This window comes from Parambassis ranga, chromosome 9, assembly GCF_900634625.1.
Source record: "Parambassis ranga chromosome 9, fParRan2.1, whole genome shotgun sequence".
In the NCBI taxonomy this organism is placed as follows: Eukaryota; Metazoa; Chordata; class Actinopteri; family Ambassidae; genus Parambassis; species Parambassis ranga.
The window spans coordinates 7,737,644-7,761,691 of NC_041030.1; the positions used below are offsets into that span (position 1 = coordinate 7,737,644).

General features: G+C 43.7%; 3 protein-coding genes across 4 annotated transcripts; 1 reads left to right on the forward strand and 2 right to left on the reverse strand.

The window, feature by feature from the left end:
• Window positions 1-245: 245 nt before the first annotated feature.
• Window positions 246-7,357, reverse strand: thbs4a (thrombospondin 4a). The gene is made up of 23 exons (XM_028413750.1): window positions 7,126-7,357; window positions 6,247-6,444; window positions 5,929-6,176; window positions 5,741-5,843; window positions 5,566-5,657; window positions 5,039-5,090; window positions 4,749-4,951; window positions 4,540-4,677; window positions 4,373-4,453; window positions 4,144-4,296; window positions 3,951-4,055; window positions 3,768-3,875; window positions 3,533-3,692; window positions 2,700-2,818; window positions 2,576-2,628; window positions 2,413-2,497; window positions 2,215-2,311; window positions 1,608-1,777; window positions 1,397-1,445; window positions 1,107-1,303; window positions 843-1,015; window positions 620-759; window positions 246-537 (listed from the first exon to the last, which is right to left on the reverse strand). Exons 1-23 carry the CDS (start codon window positions 7,196-7,198, stop codon window positions 473-475), a joined length of 2,862 nt encoding a protein of 953 aa, XP_028269551.1. The 5' UTR covers window positions 7,199-7,357; the 3' UTR covers window positions 246-472.
• Window positions 7,358-8,752: 1,395 nt separating this feature from the next.
• Window positions 8,753-13,459, forward strand: mtx3 (metaxin 3). Of its 2 annotated transcripts, XM_028414055.1 has the most exons (9): window positions 8,753-8,840; window positions 9,681-9,750; window positions 9,898-9,974; window positions 10,055-10,147; window positions 10,228-10,410; window positions 10,499-10,575; window positions 10,668-10,825; window positions 11,033-11,121; window positions 11,263-13,459. In XM_028414055.1, the coding sequence occupies exons 1-9, from the start codon at window positions 8,760-8,762 to the stop codon at window positions 11,356-11,358; spliced, it is 924 nt and encodes a 307-aa protein (XP_028269856.1). In that variant the 5' UTR covers window positions 8,753-8,759; the 3' UTR covers window positions 11,359-13,459. The 2 variants fall into 2 exon arrangements, with proteins under 2 accessions (XP_028269856.1, XP_028269858.1); XM_028414057.1 differs by lacking the exon at window positions 11,033-11,121.
• A 1,308-nt stretch (window positions 13,460-14,767) lies between these two features.
• On the reverse strand, window positions 14,768-23,679 carry cmya5 (cardiomyopathy associated 5). Its single transcript, XM_028414054.1, has 14 exons — window positions 23,424-23,679; window positions 21,993-22,635; window positions 18,958-21,894; window positions 17,647-17,742; window positions 17,356-17,574; window positions 17,233-17,255; window positions 16,921-17,045; window positions 16,713-16,847; window positions 16,491-16,637; window positions 16,176-16,323; window positions 15,945-16,078; window positions 15,752-15,854; window positions 15,427-15,603; window positions 14,768-15,341 (listed from the first exon to the last, which is right to left on the reverse strand). The coding sequence occupies exons 1-14, from the start codon at window positions 23,534-23,536 to the stop codon at window positions 15,089-15,091; spliced, it is 5,253 nt and encodes a 1,750-aa protein (XP_028269855.1). The 5' UTR covers window positions 23,537-23,679; the 3' UTR covers window positions 14,768-15,088.
• Between the last annotated feature and the right edge of the window lie 369 nt (window positions 23,680-24,048).

Here is a 24,048-nt window from a genome sequence, read left to right on the forward strand (position 1 = left end):
GAAATATTGGCACGAATGTAGAAATTTAGTGGTGCTTTGTTATCGAAAGAACGTCAGACAGCAGGACCCACTGTGAAGGCTGTATAATACCATACACACACAAACACCTCTAGACCAAGAAGTATGTTGTAAAATGCAGGTGCCATGCAGTTCACGTTGCTTAGATTCTTTCAATAAAACATCCACTAAGCATCGTGTGTCTTCATTATTACTGGTCATTTTTTCACACAGATAGGAGAATGTGCTTTGATGCTAAAAAAAAACTTTATTGTTTACAATTTATTTCACTCATAAACTAAAAGAGATACACATGAAGAGTGCTGATTAGTCATAAAACTAGATAATGCCCAATGTTATGCTTTTCTAAGCCTGTGTAATATAAAGATCATCGTTTGCTGGCTTTTGTTATCTTTGCTTACAACTCTGCTACTTTTATCTGCATTTTCAGCGCCCAGCTTGTCCCCAAGACAGCTCACGCCCCCTCTGTGACTTCACTTTGTGTTCTGGACAGATCTTCATAGTCAGCAGGAATAGTGTCTGTGGAAATGGGAAACAGATCTCATCAGCATATTTACTCAGGGCCTCTGTGGCTGGCTGTCTTTTAGTCACACACACTCACCATTGCAGCGGTACTTCAGGTTGGACCAGATGATGTTTTCCTGTGAGAAACAGAACACACCCAGACGCCCGCCTCTCATGCTGGTGTCAATTAACACCCCAGTGTCTGCCACCAGGTTTGAACCCTCAAAAAAACGAGCCCTAAATTCACACATGAGGTGAAAATTGTTAGTCAGTTCACACCTTTTGAGTGTGCATTAATATGTGAGAGTGTGTGTTTGTACCGGATGTATCCAACCTGTGGTCTGTGCTGGAGGAACCAGCGATAGGAAACCTTGTCCTTCCAGCCGACGTTCCGGGGATCCTTCCACAGGAGACCTACCTGGTCGGGGGTGTTTCCTGTGTGCCACAGGGAGTTCCTCAGATACTCACCAGGACCTGTCTTAGACTTTACCACCTGGTGGTAAAAAGCATACACACTGTAAGATTAAGGGGGGGAACAAAGTGTCAACAGGTGACAACAGCAGACACACTCTCCCACTCCACACCTTGAGTTGTATTCCAGGTTCAGCCACGGCTCTGAAGGGAGCCGCCTGCCAGTAGGTTTGTTCTGTCTGCTTCCACATCACTACGTAGAAAGAAGAGGAGTCCTGGTAGCCAAAAATGAAGCCAGCGTAGTCGTCATCTGTCACCGTGTTCACGTGGAAGGTTCCTTCAAAGTCCACTCCACTGAAGGCTTTGTAGCCTACAGATACACGACAACAGCTCAGAGATCAACATGGCAAAAAACCCAAAGTGTTTAAAAACAAACGGAGACCAGAAGTAAGAAGCTATTTACCTACAGCGAGACCAGGGTCAGAGTTCATGGTCTGGACTATCTCCATGCCCTGACAATGAAACAGAGTGAATTTAATTTCTAATTGTAGGTTTTATTGTACAGTAATGGGGTGCATTCATTTAGCAGAATGGGCAGAAAACACAACTTTTAGCTTGGAAAGAAAGAAAATTACAGATAAAGACACAGAAAACAAATTGTAGGCTGTTGTTACCTGGTTGAGAACCACCCAGTTGGGGTCAATCTGAGAGTCACCCTCTGGGTCCAGCACTACAGTCTGATAGGCCCTGAAGTCGGTCAGGGTGACCTCAGCGTTCTCAGGGCAGTGGTCGATTACATCGATAACATTGTCTTTGTCAAAGTCTCCTTCACATGCATCTCCAACTATCTGAAAGACACACAACAACTTACACTGTACACATGCATCTACACACATAGCGGTGGGGGAAGTATTCAGATGGTCTACCGAAGGGCACCTGAGCCTCATAGCAAATTGAACATAAAGTTTTAAAGTTCTGGTTTGATTAATTAGTGATAGTGAAGCATCACCAGTGTTAGAGGAGCAGGTTATAGTTGTAGCTGCAGGAGGTGGAACTAGTTTTCTACACTTTACAGACAGAAACAGCAGACGAATCTGAGGGTTTGTCAGAGGATTAGGAGAAAGGAGAGGAACTTAAAAAAGCCCCTATCTTAAAATCAAGTAAAGCTGGGAGATGAAGCAGCAGAAAGGGAAGTGCAAGAACAATATACCTTCAGTATAATAACTTCATAAATGTAGTATTTTCATTCACATGAAGGAACAAACAGTGAGTGATACTAACTATCAGAGTCCTTCTGGTCTGGATTAGGAACTAATCTGCAATTGTCATCATCATCCAGGATGCCGTCGTTGTCATCATCATCGTCACATTCGTCTCCCTACCAAAGAATGTGAGGAATGATTCATCTAAATATCAGTATATAAATATAAGAAATTGTTTAAAATGAATGAAGTAAAAGATGAAAACTGAGATAAAAACCATTCCATCTTTGTCAGTGTCCAGCTGAGAGGAGTTGATGATTGTGGGACAGTTGTCCTTTGTGTTTTGGTGGCCGTCACCATCACTGAGAAAGGAGCAGACAGTAAAACAAACAGCCAAACCTGACACTTGTTCCGCAGACAGACAGTGATGCAGACTCTACCTGTCTATGTTGTCATCACAGGTATCTCCCACAAGGTCATCATCTGAGTCAGACTGCAGGTCGACAAAACAAACAATTATGTCAGAGTTATGGCAGCAGATGAGGCTGTGGTTTGGTTTATGACCTGGTTGGGGTTGGGCATGTCAGGACAGCTGTCACAGGCGTCTCCCACTCCGTCATTGTCTCTGTCCTTCTGGTCTGGGTTGGGGACTCGCTGGCAGTTGTCAAGAATATTTTTCAAACCTGGGAACATAAAGTGCTTTCATCTCTGCCTTGTGACGGGAAAATAAAACAGTAAAATGCATCACCAGATGGCAGTGTTTGTTTAAGGCAAAGGTGAAATAGTTTCCAGTGGCCTTCATCAGTGGCCTGGCACAGGTTTACCATGGAAAATGCTTTTAGTGAGGAGACAGACATGACCAAGTCCTTAGCAATCCAGCCTTGGACTTAAAGACATAACCAAATGATCAAGAGGCTGGAGCTGTGCCGGACCGAACAAACAGCAGCCACCGAACATGCATAAACACACTGCTAAAACTGTGTTTCCACCGGAGCAAATAAAAGGTCATCTAAAAGGGGAGTGAGGTATGTTATGAAACAACTCTTAAGATTCCAGCAGGAACATTTAAAAGTGGTTTGTTGTTGTTGTTTTTTTAATGATGCTGAAGTTGTTTTTTCCTGAAAGCCGGTGATCTAACTGGTAGACGATGTGAATTGGATACAGACACACACCCAGAGAACAAAAAGGACAGCAGGATGTTTTGCATTGATGAAGCACTGGCAGTCCACAGTGAAAGCAACAAAAAATGTCCCTGTCTGTCCTCCAAACAGGACTGTAAAGGTTGATCTCTTGCCTGGTCCGGTCCAGACAGGATGTAGTTTCGATAAAACACACACAGAACCTTCGAATGCATTTATCAGAAGTCTGGTTTCACATTGTGCTTCTCACACACTTACCATCCCCATCCATGTCATCATCACATTCGTCACCCAGACCGTCCTGGTCTGTATCTCTCTGTGAAGGATTTTCAACTGTCCTGCAGTTGTCACAGGCATCGCCATGGAGATCCTTATCGCTGTTCTTCTGATCCACGTTAGGGACGAGCCAGCAGTTATCCTGCGACAGACAAATACATTGTAAAGACGCCTCATGAGAGCTCATGGTACTGTATGTTGAAACTAAGTCACTTACATCTATGTTGATAATGCCATCACTGTCTGCGTCATCATCACAGGCATCACCCAACCCGTCCCTGTCTGCATCCTCTTGTCCAGAGTTAGGCACAAACACACAGTTGTCCTGAAACACAGCACTGTTTTTTAATACTCACACCACTTAAAAGTAGGAGGAGGTTGGGAATGTAGCAATGAGTACCTGCTTACAGGTGTTGTCTCTGCACAGGAGCTTACTGTCAGGATATGCGTCAATATCTGTGTCCTTTCCACACACGTAGCCATTGCCGGCCCAGCCGACACCACACTAACATACACACAAAAGAAGGAAAAAAAGAGGCTACAACTTAATGTAGAACGAGACAGCAGGGAATGTTTTTGCTGTGAATTCTCACCGCACAGCTAATGCTGCCGTCTCTTTCCACAACACACTCAGCATTGGCGTCACAGGGGTTGGGCTGACCGTTGGCGCAGAGCCTGGTACCCTGGCAGCCTCTCACCTGGTCACCTGTGAACCCAGTCCTACACTCTCCACAGCGGAAGGATCCCTAAAAAGGACAGTGCAGTGTCACAGACCAGAACCCTGAGCTATGAACTAAATGAGCTGGGCACCAGTAGTCTTACTATGGTGTTGTAGCAGTGAGAGTTGGGAGTGCATCCTCCACTGTTAGGCGGGCTCAGACACTCATCTATATCTTCACACACCTAGGAGGAACAGAGGTACAAACAGAGTCAGGGTACTGATTTAAATCAGACTAAACAAGTCTGTCATAGTGTCATTTTTCTTGTACCTGTTTGTGTGACTTAGCATACGACACTCCCACTCCATTTAGCTCTGGTCCGGTGTACCCCAGAGGGCAGTGCTCACAGCGGAAACCAGGAGCAGTGTTCACACACCGAACACCAGGAAAGCATGGATTAAACTGGCACTGAAGCACAGAAAGGAACAGTCAATTGCTACGTTGACTAATATACACACTGATAAACATACAAAACGTGCCTCATCCACATCATCACAGTGCACCCCATCCCCTGTGTATCCATCAGGACAGGGCGCGCACTGGAAACCCCCCAGCTCTGAACGGATACACATGTCCTGTCTGAAGCAGGTGCCAGGTGGGCACTGAGTCAGGTGCTGAGGCTGCATGTCAAACTGCCTGGGATGTGGACCTTGACCTGTGCTGGCTGGATTACCCCCAAGTCCTGTGGGCCCACATAGACACACACAACAGTTAAAATGTCAATCGAAGAGTCTAAACACTGCACATGAGTATTTTTTCTGCTGCTTACCACAGGCCAGACACTCAGCGATGGTATTTCTCAGAAAAGTGGTCTCCTTTATCTAAAAACAGAGAACTGTTAAAGAACTGTGTTGCTCGGATATTAGTGTTGTCACTGTGCTGTCTATCATTAAAGACCTTTTTTTTTTGAAAATGCATAAAAAACTGAATTGCTAAGAAATATTTCTGCTGTGGCTCCATAAAGGATTCTCTCAGTGTGTAGGTTAATGTTCAAATAGCATCGTATAGCCTCAGGCTCCCTGTTTGATGCCTCACCTCCCAACAAATAATCTGCCTGTACAGATTAACTGGAATCTGTACTCGTATCCGATGATAAAGTGATCACTGCTGCTCACTCTATCAGCTGTTACTAAGGTAACATAATGCTTTAGAAAATCAGTAGGGTTTTATAACAAAACATGGAGAATGCTCTTAAGTAACATGAAGTTTAAAATTGTAAGATTGTAAATCTGTGTTATATTCTGCAAAATACATGTTTAAAGAAAACAGTAATTGCTGGCACACAGAACAGAGTACCTGCTGGTTGAGCAGCTGCTTCATCTCAGATAACATGGTCTTCAGATCCTCTATGGTGGTCTGATCATGCATCGGCCTTCCTCCCTGGACACCTGAGGGTTGTTTTTAATTGATTAAATAATTGAATTTCAATAACCAGGTCTCCTGTTTAGCAGGTGATGTCAGCGGTTCTCACTCAGCAGCTGCAGAGATTCAGGTTGGTCCACGCTACAGTCCTGCAGAGTGGCCACATTGTCTATGGTGTCTTCTATCACCAGCTTCAGGTCTGTCAGTTCATCCTTAGACAGAGGAAACAGCACTAATGACACATCAAGTCACAGTATTCATTGTTTGAGAGTCCACTGCTCATGACTTTTGATTCACCTGTCCACTGGACTGCAGTGTTCTCAGTGCCACCTTGTTGGGACCAGGCGGCAGTGACCCGAACGCAGCGGGCAGATCATCCAAAGAGTGAGCCAGTCTGCAGTCCACATAGATGTTGAGGCGATGTGGACCTCGCTGTAGGCCGCTGGCATGCAGCATCACATGGTGGATGCGTCCATCCGCCAGGGATCCAGGGTTGAAGCTGGTGGTACCAAATCTGCCATCAGTCTTCTGATAACGAAGGGTCACTGAAGGAAACAGAGCATGTTGACACAGATAGCTGATAATGTAGTGTGCGCTGTAAGTGTAACAATTCACCTTTGTTCAGCTTGGCCTGCACACTGAACTCCAGGTACTTGGTGTTGTCTTTGGGGTTGATGACACTATAGAGAGAGGTGGGGGCCTTATTGTGGAGCCTGAAGGATGAGAGGAGGAAGGCCTCATCCCGCCCTTTGTTCTTCAGGCTTCCTTGGAGCAGGTCTGGCAGGCAGTCCGGTGACACCAGCAGGTCGTAGACTTAACACAGGAGAGGACTGTTAGAAAGCTGGAAATATACACTTCATCTGGTACATTATAAGTGGAGCTGGCTTTCTTTAAATTTTGATTTTGTGTCTTAGTGGCTGTGAACTGCTGAGTCAGTGCACTATGGAACTTTATTATGTGTGACTGTATCTCTATATGTGTCTGTGTGTGTGCGTGCATTCATACTTGTGTCCCGCTGTGTTTTATAGAGTGGTAGACTGGAACTGCAGAAAGGAGCAGCAGTAAAGACTTTCCACTGCCTCACACACTCACGCTCACAGTGCACGGATATACACACACACACACTTTCACACTATCATTAGCTGTATTTAAGGAATAACACCAAGTGACGGGAGATTTTATGGAAACATTTGCGTGTAGACTCCAGGCAAATTAAAGTTTTTTCAAATGTACTTCTCACATGGACGTTAGTGTTGATTTGCCATCTTAATTGGGTCAGACTGTTACTAGATTCTTGGCCTTCTACACAAAAAACTACTCACCCTATAGTTTCAAGCCAAATAAATCAGCAGAATCATCATTTTTGCCACTTGTCTGTGGACAACTGATCATTAAAAACATAGGTTGATTTAGCCAAAAGTCTGAGTCCATCTGCAGCACAAAGAGGCATAATGTTTTCCAGGAGGACGTGGATGGTGAGGAGCCGGTACTTACCAATGCCTTGAGCTGTGACAGTGAGTAGCAGCTGCTGCAGCACCAGAGACAGAGCCACGGCTCTGACACACATGTCAGTTCTTTAGAGTGGGACACACCTTTAAAAGAAGCCCCGGTCCTGATGAAGAAAAAAAAACTTCCTCCTGTGGATCAATGAGATTGATCTCCCCACAGAGGTGATGACACGTCCAGATGGTGAAGGAAAATCTCAGCAGAGGTGAGATGGTTTGGTGTCCACATGCACAGCTTTTAAAGCAAAAGGGGAGTGTCCTCGTTCACTGAAAGTAGCACGTTGAAAAGGCTATTTAGAAGATTTGGGGGAGTGTCCCCTTTGCTACCGATTAAATGATGCTGGATGTTGTCACTGGCTGCAAATGTTGAACTTAATAAGGCTGCTACTATGTAAAATGTAAGGATAATGTATTGGAATTTTATTATATGAGGGTTCTTTTATGTATTTAGGTCTCTGTTTTATTTAGAGTCTCCAGACATTGAGGTTCTTGTTAAGGAATTTGGGATAAAATTCCTCTAAATCAGCTTGAATACAGCCAGCCAGCTCTTAAAAATGTCTAAAATGCTTAAGGGAGGAAGGGGGAGAGCCTATTCCAGCTGCCTATTGTTTTTATTTCTTCACAAACATCATGAACCTGTGTCATGAATGTGGATTCGATCCCCAGGCGGCTCATCTTCACCAAGCCAGCTGAGCTGTATAAATCTGTGACATATGCTTTTAATTTGATTTAATCTGGCTTTAGCTTGCCTCTGCAAAACCTTCTTCAGATTGGATCTGCTGGAGGATGTGGGAAAGGAAGGACACACAGAGGACTAGACTTAGGGCTGTTTTAAGTCCTGGAAACATTTGATGATATATGTCTGGTACTTGTCTTAAAGCTTTCTCTACTGACCTAGGGTACATTTCAACATCTCCAGAGCCAAAGAGAGACATTTACCATCCCTCTGTGCATTATCGCTGTCTGGCCGCCTGGCTGCCTGGCTGCCTGGCCTCTGACCAAACACCTGGCAACCTTAAACAGTCTAAACCTGAACAAATTACACACAAATGGAAATTAAACTGCACAGCACTTGTTCCCCCACATCACTGTTTTTTTTCACAACAGGTCTTAAAACATATAAAACCGGACAATAAAAGAGCAATATGACATTTTCATCATGTTATATTTGGTTTTAAACTATTGCCATAATATTGACATGATACGCTGACAAAACATCAGCCACATGACATATCCCTTGTAAACTTTTGACATTTAAAAATGATTTCACAAGTTTTTATTTTCTCACACCTTTTCACAACAAATGAATATATCAGGGCTAGGTGAGAAGTAATACAAATTGGGAGTAAGTGCCCATTAACCTTTGTAAATGTAAGCTATAAATCTCTGCAACTGATGTCAATACGGAATTCATGAAGCACAAAATGTTCTTTCATGATGATCTTATTATATAACTATCAAGAAACAGATATTTACTGGTTGTGACATAAATCAGATATGTAATTATAAAAAACAGTCACATTCTTCAGAAACCATCAAAATATTTTCCATCTGTTAAATGATTTTCGCCTCTGCTATGACAGGTACCCCGTGACGTCATCAGCCCCTCTCATGAATCAAAACATGGCGGCTGCCATGGAGCTAAGATGCTGGGGAGGAGACTGGGGTTTGCCGTCTGTTCACACCGAGTCCCTGATAGTTCTGGTAAGATTATCGCCTTCTCGTGGAAACCAAATAACAGGGTCACTGTATCCATCGCTGTTTCTAAGAGGACAAGTTACTTTTCTGTTTTTCTTTACGTGTCGCCTCTCTGGTTAGCTTCCATGCTAACTTACCTGCTGCAGCAAGTTAGCTTCGCCGATGTGCGGGACAGAAAATAATATCTCCTGTTGAATTTCACGTCCCCGCATCAAAATAACAGCTGTGCAGACAGCGTGGTTTATCCTTCGCGTAAGGCTGGCTGTCAGAAGTCACTATCATTGCTAAAAAATGTGTTCCTTCAAGGTCAGCAAGCTGAAGCCCTGATTTTCATACATGTGTTTATATTGGTGGCTTTATCCGCTCTGTACCGACTGATAGACAAGTCAATAATAAAGTCAGAATCTGAATATATTTGTTTGTTTGCTGGCTGTTAAACATCTTGTCTGCCAGTGAATATATGTAGTTGCAACTGTTGCCACAAGGGGACACCTTTCGTGGACACCAGACACTCATGGCATTGTTGTGTTAATAGTTTTTGCGTATTCTGCATAGGCTTGCTAAGTATCGGAAATAATCAATTAGGGGAGTAAATATTGTGGTATTTTTATTTATTTATTTCTTACAACACAGACAAAACATCTCAAACATAAGAAGTCAGTCAATGGTTTCATGATTTGCTGCTGATGTTACCTTGCGTGCACAGACTGACATCATACAAAAATTTGTTTGATAGAAGTGTCACATTTCCACATTGGATATGTAAAATTCTTGATACTTTCACCCCTTAAAATTGTTTAAGGTGCTTTACTGTCTGAACAGATTCGTATTTTTATTTTCTTTCAGGCATACGCAAAGTTTTCTGGGGCAACAGTCTCAATTTCTCCTATAGATTGGACATGGAAAACAATAACAGGTGGGCTACAGCGCTAATCAATCAGAATTTATGTTGTGGTTTCGGTGTAGGGAAAATTATTGAAAGGTATCAATAACATGTTATATTAATGTCATCCCCTTATCCTGTACTGCATCCTCTTTCTCCTTTTAAATTCTTTGTCCACAGCGACTGTCCCAGAGTTGCTTTGTGGAGACTCTGCAATTCAAGAGCCTGCACAGATTCTTAACTTTCTGAGGAAACAGGTGAGACTGTCTGCTGTCAGTATATAACTTAAACACTTTAGCTCAGTCAGTTCACCTACAGTAATTTTGTTGTTTTACAGAGGTTCAATGCAGACTATGAGCTGACAGCCAGACAAGGAGCAGACACAATGGCCTACATCGCTCTGCTGGAAGAGAAACTGAGACCAGCTGTGGTAACACCTCTGCTCTTCTCCTAACATGAACTAACCTCTGAGCACTGCCTGTATTTAAGGAGATGTTTCATGTCTTGCAGTTGCACACTTTCTGGGTTGATGCAGAAAACTACACCAACCTGACCCGGCCTTGGTTTGCCTCACATTCGCCTTTCCCTCTCAACTTTTTTGTCCCTAGTCGCCATGCCAACATCGCCCTCTCCCGCATCCTTCTGACCAAAGGAGAGGCGCCTCTACACAGAATCAGTGAGGTGGAGGGAAAGGTAAATACTGCTCTGACTGAATTATCTGCTACATGCTGATTCAGCTTCGTGGTTTGACAGCTGCGAATCTGTCGCTCTTCTGCTGCAGATCTACAGTGATGCTAAAGAGTGCCTGAATCTCCTTTCCTACAGACTGGGAACAGCAAACTACTTCTTTGGCGACTCGTGAGCTTTCACAGTTTATTTCAGAGTTATTTTAGGTGCTTTTTGGAAAAGATGAAAAAGTATGTTTTCCTCATGTGTGTTTGTGATCATAGGCCAACCAGTCTGGATGCCTTTGTCTTTGGTTTTGTTGCTCCGCTTCAAAAAGCCAGTCTTCCTAGGAGCCCTCTGCAGAGCCATCTCAAACAGCTGGATAACATCACACGCTTCTGTGACAACATCCTCGCAGTCTACTTCAGCTTGGACCACCCTTGTAAGATCAGTGCACACACTGTAAACACTGACTCTTTGGGGCTTTAGCAAAGATGCGGGGAAGGTTTTACATTGACATCATTAGCTCTTTCTGTTTCTTCACGTGTTTGTTTTACTTCTGGCTGTCGACCAACACTGACTAACACTGTTCTCGTTCCACTGTCTGTCTCCTCCTCTGTGGGTGTTCCTTTCCTTCATTTCTCTCCAGGTCCTCCCCCACCTGTTCAGGAAACAATGGATGCCAACCTGCAGAAACTAACTCAGCTTGTAAACAAAGAGTCCAACTTGATAGAAAAGGTGCATCTGCTTTCCCTTTCTCTTCTTTTGCATGCTTTCAGCAGGTGCCCTCACTACTGTATATACTGTAATTTATAGCATCCCAGTCCTTTTTATGTTGTGTCTTTCCCACTCCCTAAAACTGTGCATCCTTTACTGTAGATGGATGACAATCTTCGCAGCAGCCCACAGCACAAACCCCACAGACCAGACCCCAAACCCAGCCTGTCCAGTGCAAAGAGCTCCACCCCTGCTTAACACCTGACCTTTCAACCCTGACCCAGCCTTATGAATCGCAAAGGAACTCCCTGTAGATGAAAGAAAGTGCTGCTGCTCTAAATTTGACTCAACATCTTGCAGTCACTATAAAAATGACTGGAAATCTGGACTATGACTTGAATGGGAAAAACAGTTCATAATTAATGGAAGTATGAAAATATAATTATAAGAGACTATTATAGGATAATGATGATAGATTTCTAAGACGTTTGTCTGCAAGAGAAGAAAAAGTGCATGTGAGACATTTAAAAAGAGGAATGCATGTATGTGGTCGAGGGTGGAACTATGAAGCGGTGCTTGATGAGAAAGACACAGAAAGTTTGAAGGAAATGAAGAGTACAGCAGGGACAGTAAGTGACACTGTTGAACCTCTGAGTTGACCATTTTGCATTTTTCAAGTAAGCTTCTATTCCTATATATATATATATATATATATATATATATATATATATATATATATATACACAATCAGTCCTTCTGTGCATCACTACAGATGATGCAATGAGCCTTTGAAAGGAGAATATAGAGAATATAAAGGATAATTCCAGAATTAGGTGTCCAAATGATTAATAATAGTAGATAATTTCAGTCTATTGAACACTAAACCTGCAAACTGCTGCAATGAAATTACATATGACGTGCCAGCCAAAGTCCACTAGCAAGTGCTTGCTAATGCCTTCAGCCTGCCTGATGCCAGGTCAACAAAATCAGTTAATAACACTACCTTACATTCACTCTGCAACATGACTTTCTGATCTTGAGAGGAGAAGTCCTCTCCTGTTTGATTATCAGTTCTCCTCGGGTCAAACTGTCACTGCAAACGCAGCACTGTGCACAGACAAGAAGAGGGATGTCATCCAATTGTAGCACAACTAACTATAACTTCATCATGTCCCTGTCCTACAAAGATATTCTTTGAAAGTTGTGCAAAGTGCGGTGCTTTATTTTATTTCCACAGTGGGAAATGCACAAGCACATGTTTTTTAGAACATTAGGCTACACTGTCCTAAGTACAAACACTACATTGACAGCGTTAATCTTATGTTAGATGTAGATATACATCTATCTCTGTAGGAATTGTAAAAACTGGCAAAAACTATTTTAGCGGCACTTTGGCACTGTGAGAGATTCATAGGTGAGGTTTAAAATACTGGAATTATCCTTTAAATGCAGAGTTAAAGGGACCTTGGTCACTACAGTGGAGCAGAGAGCTGGAACACCATATAGCAAAATCATTTAGATATTTTATTTTTCTTTATCTCAGACACTTTAGCGCACATCCTCAGCCATTTCCTGTGTACAGTGTTGTATATATTCTAACACTGCTGTAAATTATCCTGTGTGCAGTCATGACTGTAGAGATAACAAGTTTAACTTATTTAATGCTTTCACCCCCTCTGCTGTATCTGTAGTGTTTATAGTTGTAAATATGTCATTTAATTGTAATATACTTGTTGTTTCCTCTAAATAGGGCTGACCAGCTTGTCCATAGTCTTTTCCAGATACACTGAGGAAATGAAAGGGCCTTACATAAAGTTATTCATGCAATTTAGGACTAACATGTGTGAGAGTTGTCCTATGAGCACTATCAAAAGCCAGTGTGTCTTTTTATTTGTGTTTTTTTTATTTTTACAATATTATTGGACATTAACAGCCTTCTGTTTTTTGTTGTTGCCTTTAATGTTTCATGAATATTCTTTGCACATTTTTCTGTTATAATTTCATGTGCCTGTTTAATTGTCACTTGACACAATGATCCCTCACAGCTCATATGATTCCTGTCATTGGTTCTCTAGATCCCAGTTAAAAGGGTTTAAATCCATCATGCATACAGTCCCTTTAAAGCACTGTGTTCTGAAACATGTATGTTCATTATATATATATATGTGTGTGTGCGTGTGCTGCCATTTACAGCATGTTGTTGAGCTTCTAAGGACCATGTGGGTGCCTTCACCATGACTACTGGTGTTCAACTTGTACAACTGTTTAAAATCACCATTTTGATACATATGTCAGACTTTATCATGCTTGTTGTTCATAGTTCTGTTCGTATTACTGAAATACAAATATATCAACCATACAGCCATGGCCATGTGTGTCTTCCCCCCTTTTTTCAAGCAGAAAAATGGGGCCAGAGTTTTTTTCACAGACTTTTATATGCAGATCCTCCATAACTCTGACTAAGACATGAAGATACACCCACAGCTTGGCTTGTTTTTCCATAAACAATTACAGAAAATTTCACTGCTGGCCATCATTCCTCTCTGACTGTGTGATCATTTGATTAGAGGTTGTTAGGACAGAGAGCCCTTTGTCTGAATTTGGCCTGAGACATGGAAAAAATTAAAGAAATGGTGCATACATGACATCAGATATTCTTCATCAGTTACATGAGAGAGACTCCTGCTGAGTCCTCTCTTGGCTGGCTTTAGTAGGTACAGTAAAAGGGAACAAACATCACATTTCTGGATCTGTTTCCAATTTTGTACCAAATAGATCTTTCTCTTTTAGTGACGTAAACCATGACACTGTTGCCATCCTCTTCTTCTATGTGCTCAGCTAACAAACAGTGCTACATGAACTTTCTGCTGTAATCCAATAGATCCTACAGTTCAGCCATGGGCGGAGTGTAGCCCCATTCCTCTTACAGGCAGTCCGTCCCACTAAAAAAAAAGGCTGTCACTTCTCAAAGAACTCTCCTTCAGGCTCCAGTTGAGCAGTCCAACTCATCATATGAAGGCCAGCAGCTTGTTCCCAGATGGGCTGCATGTGTGTGCCCTCCACACATGCATCTGCTCTTTCTCCTCCCCTCTCCTTTTTCTCAGAATTGAGGAAAGTTGTCAGACATGAGGAGGGAAAACAGCATGTGAATGGTAAGTTCTCTGGAAAGTGAAGCATGATTTCAAAGATATATGACTAAATGTGTTCTAGGCCTAGAGTTGATGAAATACATTTGATTTTAATGAAGACACATTTTTGTACATTTAAAGTATATTTTTATAATAATGTACATTATAATACAAATACATGACAATATAATATTTTTAGTGGTTGTGTCACGTGTTCTGTATCCAGAAGCACTAATGTCAACACTCATATCAATGCTGGAGCACTACTGCCCTCTGATGGTGAATGTGTGTCAAAGGACAAAACACACCCGTCCAGTTGTGTGCCTATAAAAAAATAACTGTTCTTTAAACTCATGTCAGTTTGGACGTACCAACATAACAAAACATTGCTTTAAAAAATATTTACACAAAACAGGCTTATACACATTATGGAATAATCTCATAGTCTAAGGTTTGGGGTGACAAAGGACATCAATTTCAACTTGTTGAGTGAAAAATTGTACAGTAATTTTCTAGAGCCTTCAGTAAAGAAGCAGAAATATAAAGTAATCATTTATATGACAAAACAGTACAAAACAGTCAATCTGCATACTGGTGATGGTCAAAATTACAAAATGAACGGCAATTACATAAAAATAATCTGATTTATCATTTTGTTTAAATTTAGAATTTAGGTTTTTTAATTCCAGTCATACTCATACACAGCCACACAAACTCATAAATTATGTCTGTTTAGACAAAATGGGACACCATCATGCCGTATTCTGCAATAATGACCATGTAAATCAACATTAAGTAGGATCATTTAACCAATGTCCAACAAGAACTGTAAACTCCTCAGTGTGAGGTGTGAAGCAGAGCTAGCTGTCCTTGGTAAACTCAGGCACCTCCTGCACCATCCTGACTTCCAGGCTGCCTGGCAACTCTAAAGCCAGAGCCGGGTGGCATGGATGGGTGAAGTGCTGCCTGAAGGTACCCAACAACTGACCGCTTTGGGCATTGTAGAAAGACAGACAGCCATGCTGGTAATCCAGTAGAGTGCCCACTCGCTCAGGCATCTCCATCACATACACTGTGGACTGAACATGATTGTGGAGTAACTGGTACCTGCAACTGGAGGGATCAAGTATATGTTATAGACCAAAACAAGATGAGAGAGTATCTGATGGGGTATGTGGGATAAATTCTTTATGCATACCCTGATGGTGTGGGAACACACTGCAAACACCATGACAGGCTGTTCTCCCCCAGTGGGCTGTCTCTGCTGGCTGTGCTGTATGCCACTCCAAGTCTGTATGCTGTACTTCCTGACACAATGACCTCCCAGTAGAAGAGACCTTGTGCTGGTAACAACTCACCCAGGATGGATGGACACCTACGAAGCACACCAACACTGGCTTAACACTTTCCTGACACATGGATATAGGCTTTCTGGATTGAGCAAGGCATCAGCAATCGTCTCAGCGAATATGACCTGGATGGCTGAGACTCTTCATCAACATGTCTTTCTGGGTGAAACTCACCGTTGGTCTCTGGGTGCATCCTGGGAATAGTGCACACTGGTCTGGTTTTGAGATAGCTCCAGTGCAGAATGAGCTGACTCTTTCAGCAGGTGGAACCTTGTCCCTGAAAAAAGAACCACAAAGTGAACAGATGTGGAAACTGAAACTCCTGCATGCATATATCCACAAAAATTTTAGTGTGTGTGTTTTTCACCTTTAGTGGAAATGAGAGCAGCTTCACTCTGTTCACTGGAACCAGCCTCATTCACAGCTTTGATGTAAAACAGGTAATTCTCATTGGGCTGCAGGAGTAGTTTCTGCTCACAGACTCTGATACCAGAGATAGACCTGTGAAAAATGAAATGTGTCAGTGTGTAGCTGAGCTAGTTTGAAGAACAGTTGATTAAATTGGCCTTCTTTCTGTGGTCATTGAAGACAAACCCACCTGAGCCCTTCTCCCTCCAGTTCATACTGACGGCAGTACTCAAGAGTGTAACTCAGACTGGGAGTCTGTTTTTCTGAGCTCCAACTCAGCGTGGCTGAATCCCACATGACGGTGCAGCGATCTGTGTCGATCGCTGGCACTGACGGAGCTGCGCGAAAGAAAATGACAGTGTGAAATACAACTTTGGCTGGTCTTTCATTCTTTTTCTCCTTCTGCAATCAACGCCAGACTCCAAACTACCGCCCAGAGAATCAAAACCTATAAAACTAGTGCCAGCAAAGAAAAAAACAATAACCTACATGTGTGCATACTAACCAGTTCTGAAGGTAAGTCTCTCACTGGGCAGGGAGCAACCTGTGTAGTTGACAGCCATCACCCACACCTTGTACATCTTGTCAGGCTCCAGTTCCTCCAGGACACAGTAACTCTCTTTCACTGTGACGCGGTACTCCTCTGAAACAGCTGCACAGAAATTCCTCAGACTCACTACCATCATGATTTTGACATTTTATCTTATCTTTCATTAACATTATGTACCTCCTTGTGGCTCCCCCATGCAGTAGACCTGGAAGCAGTCAATGATATCTCCAGGGTTGACTTTCCAGTAGACAGTGACACTGGTACTGGTGGCTGAGCCCGGCTCCTGGTGCTGCAGAGTGGGCCTCTGAGGCACTGGTCAACAAACCAGCAAGACTGTTAACATGCTGTATGTACACATTAGCCTGTGTTCACGTCGCAGACCTACCTGGAATTCCTTTGCGCTGTGCAAGGTTTGAACTGGATGAATTGGCCTTGGCATAGTCCTCAAACACCAGCAGTCCTTTTGGACCCAGCTCCAGTGAGAAGGTTGAGTCCAGAGCTGCTTTGAGTCTGATCACACAAACACAATAACCATCAACACGTTTCTGGCCACAACCACAGAAAACATTCTCTTTTTGCTTTCTTAAGACAGATTACTCAGCACAGATCATTCCTTTTTGTTCTGCACACACATCAGCATGCTGCACTGCTTATTACAAGGTTCGTCGGGATGATGCTCCTTTCACTGACTCTTTACCTTTCATGAATGTCTTCAGGTGACTAGTGGCAAAGGAGATTAAAGAAAAAAAGAGAGATTTATCAGAAATTTGGCACTAACTCTGACCATCAACCATTGCCCAAACTGATCAGTAAACCTCACCCGTGCATCAGTCTCAGCCTCTCGGGCTGTGGTCTCCAGAGTGGCCTTGGCAGAGTCGATGCTCTCTTGGAAGGAGACAATCTGGTCATAGAGCTGTTCCAACTTGGCTTTCTTCTCCTCTTCCATGCTGACTGACATGCTGTTGTACTGCTCCATCACCAGAGCCATCATCTCGTCATTCTGAGCCTGCATTGCTGCCTCGCTCTCCACACACTGGTCCTGATCAGAGGCAGAGGGGTGTATTGAGAAACCTTATAGATTCAAGTGACGTCCTACTTAAATGTGCCTTACCTCTACAGAGTTGTAGGCCAGCTCCAGCTCAGACACCAAGTCTTCAATAGTCTCTGATCTCTCCTGTAGCTCTGAGATCCAGCTACTCAGTGTCCCCTGTCATACAAGTTGCAGTTAAAATATTAGGTGTGCTTCTAATATACACAAACCCTCACAGAGCAGAGGTCACAGCAGGTTTCTTACTGATCAATGACACAAACATGCATTAACCCTGCACCTTTCTTTTTCTTGAATAGACAGAATGACTGTAGAAACGTTCCCTACTGCAGCTTTAAGGACATTCCAGGGTGAAGAGCAGTGGCCGTCTCCTGTCACCAGCAGCTCACATTTAACTGGGTCAAGCTGTGGCCATTGATCTCTCCCTGCTCTCCACCTTAGAGACAGATTGCCTCTACTCTGAGTGTCAGAACAGGTGTGTGGGGGACGTCTGGGACGTCTAACACCCTTTCACACAATAAATGGATCAGTAAGCAGAGAACCTATCATGCAATGCTGTCATTTAAGTTTCTCTCAACTTTCTCCCTAAATGTTGAATTTGGATTCAGTCAGAAAGAAAACAAACAGTGCCAACAATATATACAATATAATAATAATAAAGTGTTAGACCACACAGACAACCTCCACCATACACACACACAGTCGATGCTTTACAAACCTGACACAGCATTTACAAAGGAATGCAAATTTAGACAATTTTGATGACATTGTCAGGATAAAGTTTCCCCTCTGTGAGAATGAGAATTTTCTCACCTGTGTGTCTTGTGTCAGACAAAATGATTTTCTTATTGTTAGAAAGTGCTGCACCATTAAATAAAGTTGATGGCTGACCCTGTACTGAACCAGAGGGCCAGTGGGGTAAACAAAATCTCTCTCTCTCTCTCTCTCTGTCATATCACATATCAGTCCCTACTTGATGATGTCACACTGGACCTTTCCACTGATCAAAACAGAGCATTGCATCAGAGCAGTTCAATGTGCTGAACCGCAGCCTGCCAGCTGACTGCAGGAGTGCACGCAACCTGACAGAGTGAATGGAAAAGTTATGGCTGACTAAATTAAGATTGGTTTGACTAAACTAACATGGTGTTGTAATACAGCTAGTGAAGAGCGTGTTGATGACCTGCTATTGGAGTGCAACCTCCTGTCAGATATGAGAGGTGCTGTATGACAAAATAATCAAAGATCTGGAAGACAGTGTCAAAAAATAAACATGTTCTCTGATGTTACTTTAGTAATCATCAGAATCACAGGGGACTGTGGAGGTCCTTCTTTGTTGTGTCTGTAGTTCCTTGCATGTCTGCAGCACATTACCTTGATTTCTTCATATGCGGTATCCACAGGTTTCACCTCATGGCTCTGATGCTCTCCAGACACACAGTCATCCTCGGTCAGCAGACATTCACAGGTGAGACAGAACCAGTCCATCCCCTCCAGCTCTGCAGCCAGCCGGGCCTCACTCTCCTCTTCTGCATCAATGATTTCATAGTCAGCTTCAATTGGCTCTTCTTCTGGGAGAAGATCCACCTTCTCCACCTCCATCTTCTCTTCCCTCTCCTCCACCTCCATCTCATCCTCCTTCATTACTTCCATCTCCATTTCTTTCCTCTCTACCTCCATCGTTTCCTCTGTATTTTCTTCCATGCCCCCCCCTTCCCGCTTTTGCACCTCCATCTTGTCCTCCCTCTTTACCTCCATCTCTGACTCCTCCACCTGCTTCTCTTCTGTCTGTATCTCCATCTTCTCTTCAGGTTTTGGCTTCTCCTCATCTTTTAGTGTCTCAGGTTCTGGCATCTGTTTTGCATCCTGTTCAGATATGACCTCAAATCCCAGCTCATCAGCAGGCACCTCTGGAGTCTCTGGAACCACCTGACCCAGCTCCATTTTTTGCTCTACATCTTCTTCCTGCAGATGAATAAACGGAACTACATCCTCTTTAATGATGTCAGTTTCTGGTGCATCTTCCATGGTCTCTGCTGTTTGCTCTACAGCCGTCTCCTGTGGCTGTGTGTCCTCTCCGTGTAGTGCAGATAAATCCTCCTGGGCAGTAAAGCTCCTCAGTGGAGAGGATAGTTTGTCCTCTTCTAAGACCGGCTCCATCTTCTGCTCCTCTGAGTCAACCTCCTCCACAGGTGGAGGTGGTGAGGGCTCCCTTGGTAGTTCAACTTCTTCCTTCACAGCAACTTCTGGTTCTACCTCTATTTGAGGCCCTGTCTGTGTTTCTTCCACTGGGGCCTGAAGGTCACAGATGCTTTCAGGTTCAGGTACAGCTGCTGTGTCTTCGTCAGTCTTCTCTGACCACTGACCAACCTGTATGTCCATCTCCACCGCTTTTCCTTTGGGGACAATAAGGATTAACTCATCGCCTACATTCACAATGTCCTGGACTACAGTCCCGGTGTTAGCTGTTTTGTCTGATTCACTGTCGGCCTTCTGTTGCTTTTCTGATTCTGTGTCCAGCTCTTCAGGCTTGATGGCGTCCTTTGAAGTCTCACCTTTAACCTCTAGTTCCTGCTCAGATGCTGCAGTCTCAGGAATGATGATCTGAGGCAGCTTGTTGTCAGCAGCAGTTTCCTCTGGCAGAGATTCCTTTTCAGGGGTTTGAACATTTGTCGTCTCTGCACCTGTTACCTCCTGAAGATCAATCTGAACTTGGGTTTGAATTTCTTTTTCATTTACTGCTGTTTCAGTCACCTCCACCACTGTGTGCACTGCACAGTCACAGTCAGTGATAACCTCAACAGGTGCGCAATCTTCAGGAACAACTTCAACTGCTGCTCCTTTTTCCTCACACACAGAAGTTCCAGCTGATGTGTCCATTGCAGTGGGGGGTGCAGTCGAACTTAGTGTTTCCTGTCTCTCTGGTTCTTTCTCTTCAGGTGAGGCCTCAGTCAGTAATTTCTCATCAGCAGCCGCCATCTCAGTGTCTGCAGCTGCTTCCTCAGACTGACCACACTCAATAGGTTCTGAGTGTGTTTCAGATTTAGCAGGAACCACACTGCTCACAGACTGTGTCACTGCTGTCTCATCAGTAATCTCTGTTAGCACTTCATTCAGTTTTTCTGCCACTGTTTGTGTCTCACTTGGCTGCTCTGGTTCAGCACTTCTTTGCTTGCATATTTTTTCCTCTTCTCTCTGCTGGTCCTCACTCTCCTCTGCTTTACTGACCATGAGGGGAATTTCAGGCTTTTCTGTGCTGCTCTCTGGAGGCTTCACTTCTTGATCCTCCTTATTTTCTTCAAGTGGTTTAGACTCTTCAACAGAATCCTCCCCTACAGGCTCCTCTTGACTTACCACAGGTGGTTCTGTTTTGTCCCTTTCCTTATCTGTTTCTGCCACAATTTCTAGTTTTTCTTCACACACTGCAGAATGTAAGTCTTTACTTTTCTCTCCGACATCAGTCTCCCACGTCTTCAGTTCCTCTGTCACTGTCTTTCCCTCATCTACTTCGTCCTCTTCCACTGCCCTGTTTAGACATCCAGTCATTTCAAAATCACTCTGTGCCCACATCATTCTCCCCTCCCTCCTGTCTGCCAGGGTCTCCAGCTGAACCTCCACTGTGGGAGTTTCATCTTTTAAGGTGAACTTCTCCAGGTACCCACCTCCCTCCTCTGAATCAGAAAAACGTCTCTTGTAAGACTTTTCAGATGCTAAGCTCTCTGCCTCGGAGTACTCCTCATCACTCTTTTTTCTTTCACCCATAGCATCCTCATACAGGTCGGAGTACATGAAGGACATGGCAGTGGGTTCCTCCAGTAGAATGGGGTCAATGATCTTAGGAGGTCCTGGGGAGATAAAGATGGGAGTGAGGGTTGTCTCTTCACTCCCAAACAACACTGCCCCATTTTCCTTTGTTGATCTCTGGCTTTCTCTTCTTGATCTCATGCCACCTCTTCCCTCTTCCTTGTCCTCAGGCCTCTGATGGACTGCAGCAGGAGCTCCTTCTCCATAGAAGACCTCATCAAGGTGTTCTCCAACTATATCCACATCTGTGACAAAGACGAAAGAGTCCTCTGATGCAGACGGGCTGTCTGTGGCCACCTCCTTAGCAGGTTTTTGTTCTTCTGGTTGAGGTTTCACCATAGGCTGCTCTGCCTCTCCCTCCAGCACTGGTGCTTGCTCTCCAGGAACCACCACATCCACAAGTGTAAACTTCTCAAAATAGTCAATGTCAGTGGTGGGCTCTATCTGAGTGGGAGTTTGCCTGAGCTCTGTGTCTGCTGATGGCCGAGAGGAAGCTTGCTTTGAAGGCTGCGGAGAGATTGAAGTCAGCAACCCAACCCATTGAAGACATCATTACATTATTCTGATCAAAATGAACAATCAGATGCTCAGAACAATACACCTACCTCCTGATCTGTTATTTCCTCCTCTTCTGGTACAGCATGATTCTCTTCCTGTGTCCAGTCATGATGGTTTTTGGACTTGATCTTGGGAGTCTGGTCCAGATAAGACAAATTGTCCTGCAGTTCAGTACTTTCCTCCTCATCCACAGTGGGGAGTTTGGAAGGGACTCTGATGTTGAGGATTTCATAACCCTCTGAAATTAAACTGAACAGCTGCTGATCCTTGTTTTTTATCTCCTCCAAGTCCTGTTCTGTTTGGGGTTTCTCCTCCTTGACATTAGGAAGAGAAACTTCCATCATTTCTGGTCTCTCCACACCCAGAGCTGAAGCCGATCTTGAACTGCCAGGCCGGCTCAGCCTGTCCCCCAGCCTGCTGCTTCTTCCTCCAGACCTGGTCCTCCTGCGAACTATTTTCTCCTCATCAAAAACAATGGTGATCTTTCCTGCACCTCCCGAACCCTCCATGCTGCAAGCTTCAGAGATGGAGCTTGTCTCAGAAGCCCAGGGAGTAGAGCAGCGACTAGAGGCTGTCTCCCAAACAATACCACTGTCCTCACTCTGAACTGTTACCATGGAGAATGATGGATCCACCATGAGACACTGGAGTTTCGGCTTCACCGACTGGTCCTGGACGACTTCTCGTAGACTGAAGGAGAGAGAAATGGACGGTGTTAGGGGAAGGAGAGCAGGCTGGTTATCGTTCACAAGAAGTAAGCGGGAATGACTAAATGACAGTCTGCCTGCAAGAGGAGATCCTTCTGGCACGGCTTGTGGAAATACAAGCAGAGAACAAACCAATGAATCAAATCAAAACATTTCAGCAACATTTACTTTTTCACTAGAGCTGAAAAACACAGTAACACCAGTTTATCTACTCTCAAGATGATTACTTGAGACGTGTAGATCTCAAGCATTAGACCAGGTGCCAGGCTGCCAATGTGAGAGAAAAAATAATGATCAAATGCACTCTGAGCTGTGCCCCTCCTGCTATGAATACACCTCTGCCCCTGCAGGGTTACAGCAAGGTGATGTCCCAAAGCGTCATTCATGTAATATTAGAGAAGAGAAGAGATGCCTTGGCTTCACTGATACATCCAACATATCAATGTCTTCTACTATTTATGACAAGGCATGGAGAGCACTCAATATAAAGCATGATGAATGGGATATAGAATATGGGAAAGTGAATAATATCAAATGTTAGAATAAAGCACACTGGTACGTCCTTGTATACGGTGAGTAGATGGTTAATTTAATGTTTAAATGAGCTTAGTTGTGCTGCTTTGGGAAACTTAGGTGTACATTCACACTCTCCAGACAGACACTTCCAACAAATTGTCTTTGTACTTAAAAGTTTAGAGACCTTCTTTACATGGTTACTCTCCCATTCTAAACAAAGAAAGTGAGCATGTGAGACCCAAATAAAAAAAGCACCTGTTTTGTAGTTCTTCCACTTCGTCTTCATCGTCCTGGCTGATGGCATCTGAAGCTTCACAATGAAACTCCTGCAGTTCCGTCATCTCCTCCAGACTCTCACATTCCTCCATCTTAATAATTTTCTCCAAATCTTTTCAATTTTGTAAGTGAGTCCTCTTGATGTTTTGTGCCACTCGGAATTGGGAGTTGGTCTGCCTGTTTGTGTCATTCTAAGTTGGGAGCCGTCCATCTGACTCAGCGAGGGACCGAAATAGAAATAGGGCGAGTGGGGAATGAAGAGGGGAGTGAAGATAGAGAGGTGCAAAGCAGTAACAGAGGTTAGGGTGGCACAGGGCAGTGAGTTATGCACACTAACAGCTAACTAAGAAAAACCTAGATTTGAAAAATGTTATAAAAACATAGTCATTACGTTGCACTTCAGTGAGTGCTGACTGCCGACTGAGGCAATGTGACTTTAAGTTGAAAATCCCCTTTGCGAAGTTAAATATAGGACAAGTAATGAAACAGGACCTCTCCCCCGGTCCCCCAGCCCCTGGTCTGAACGCTAAACAGAGCTGCACACACACACATGAGATAGCTTATGAGAACACCTCTCATAAGCTATCTACCTCCTAGAAGGGTT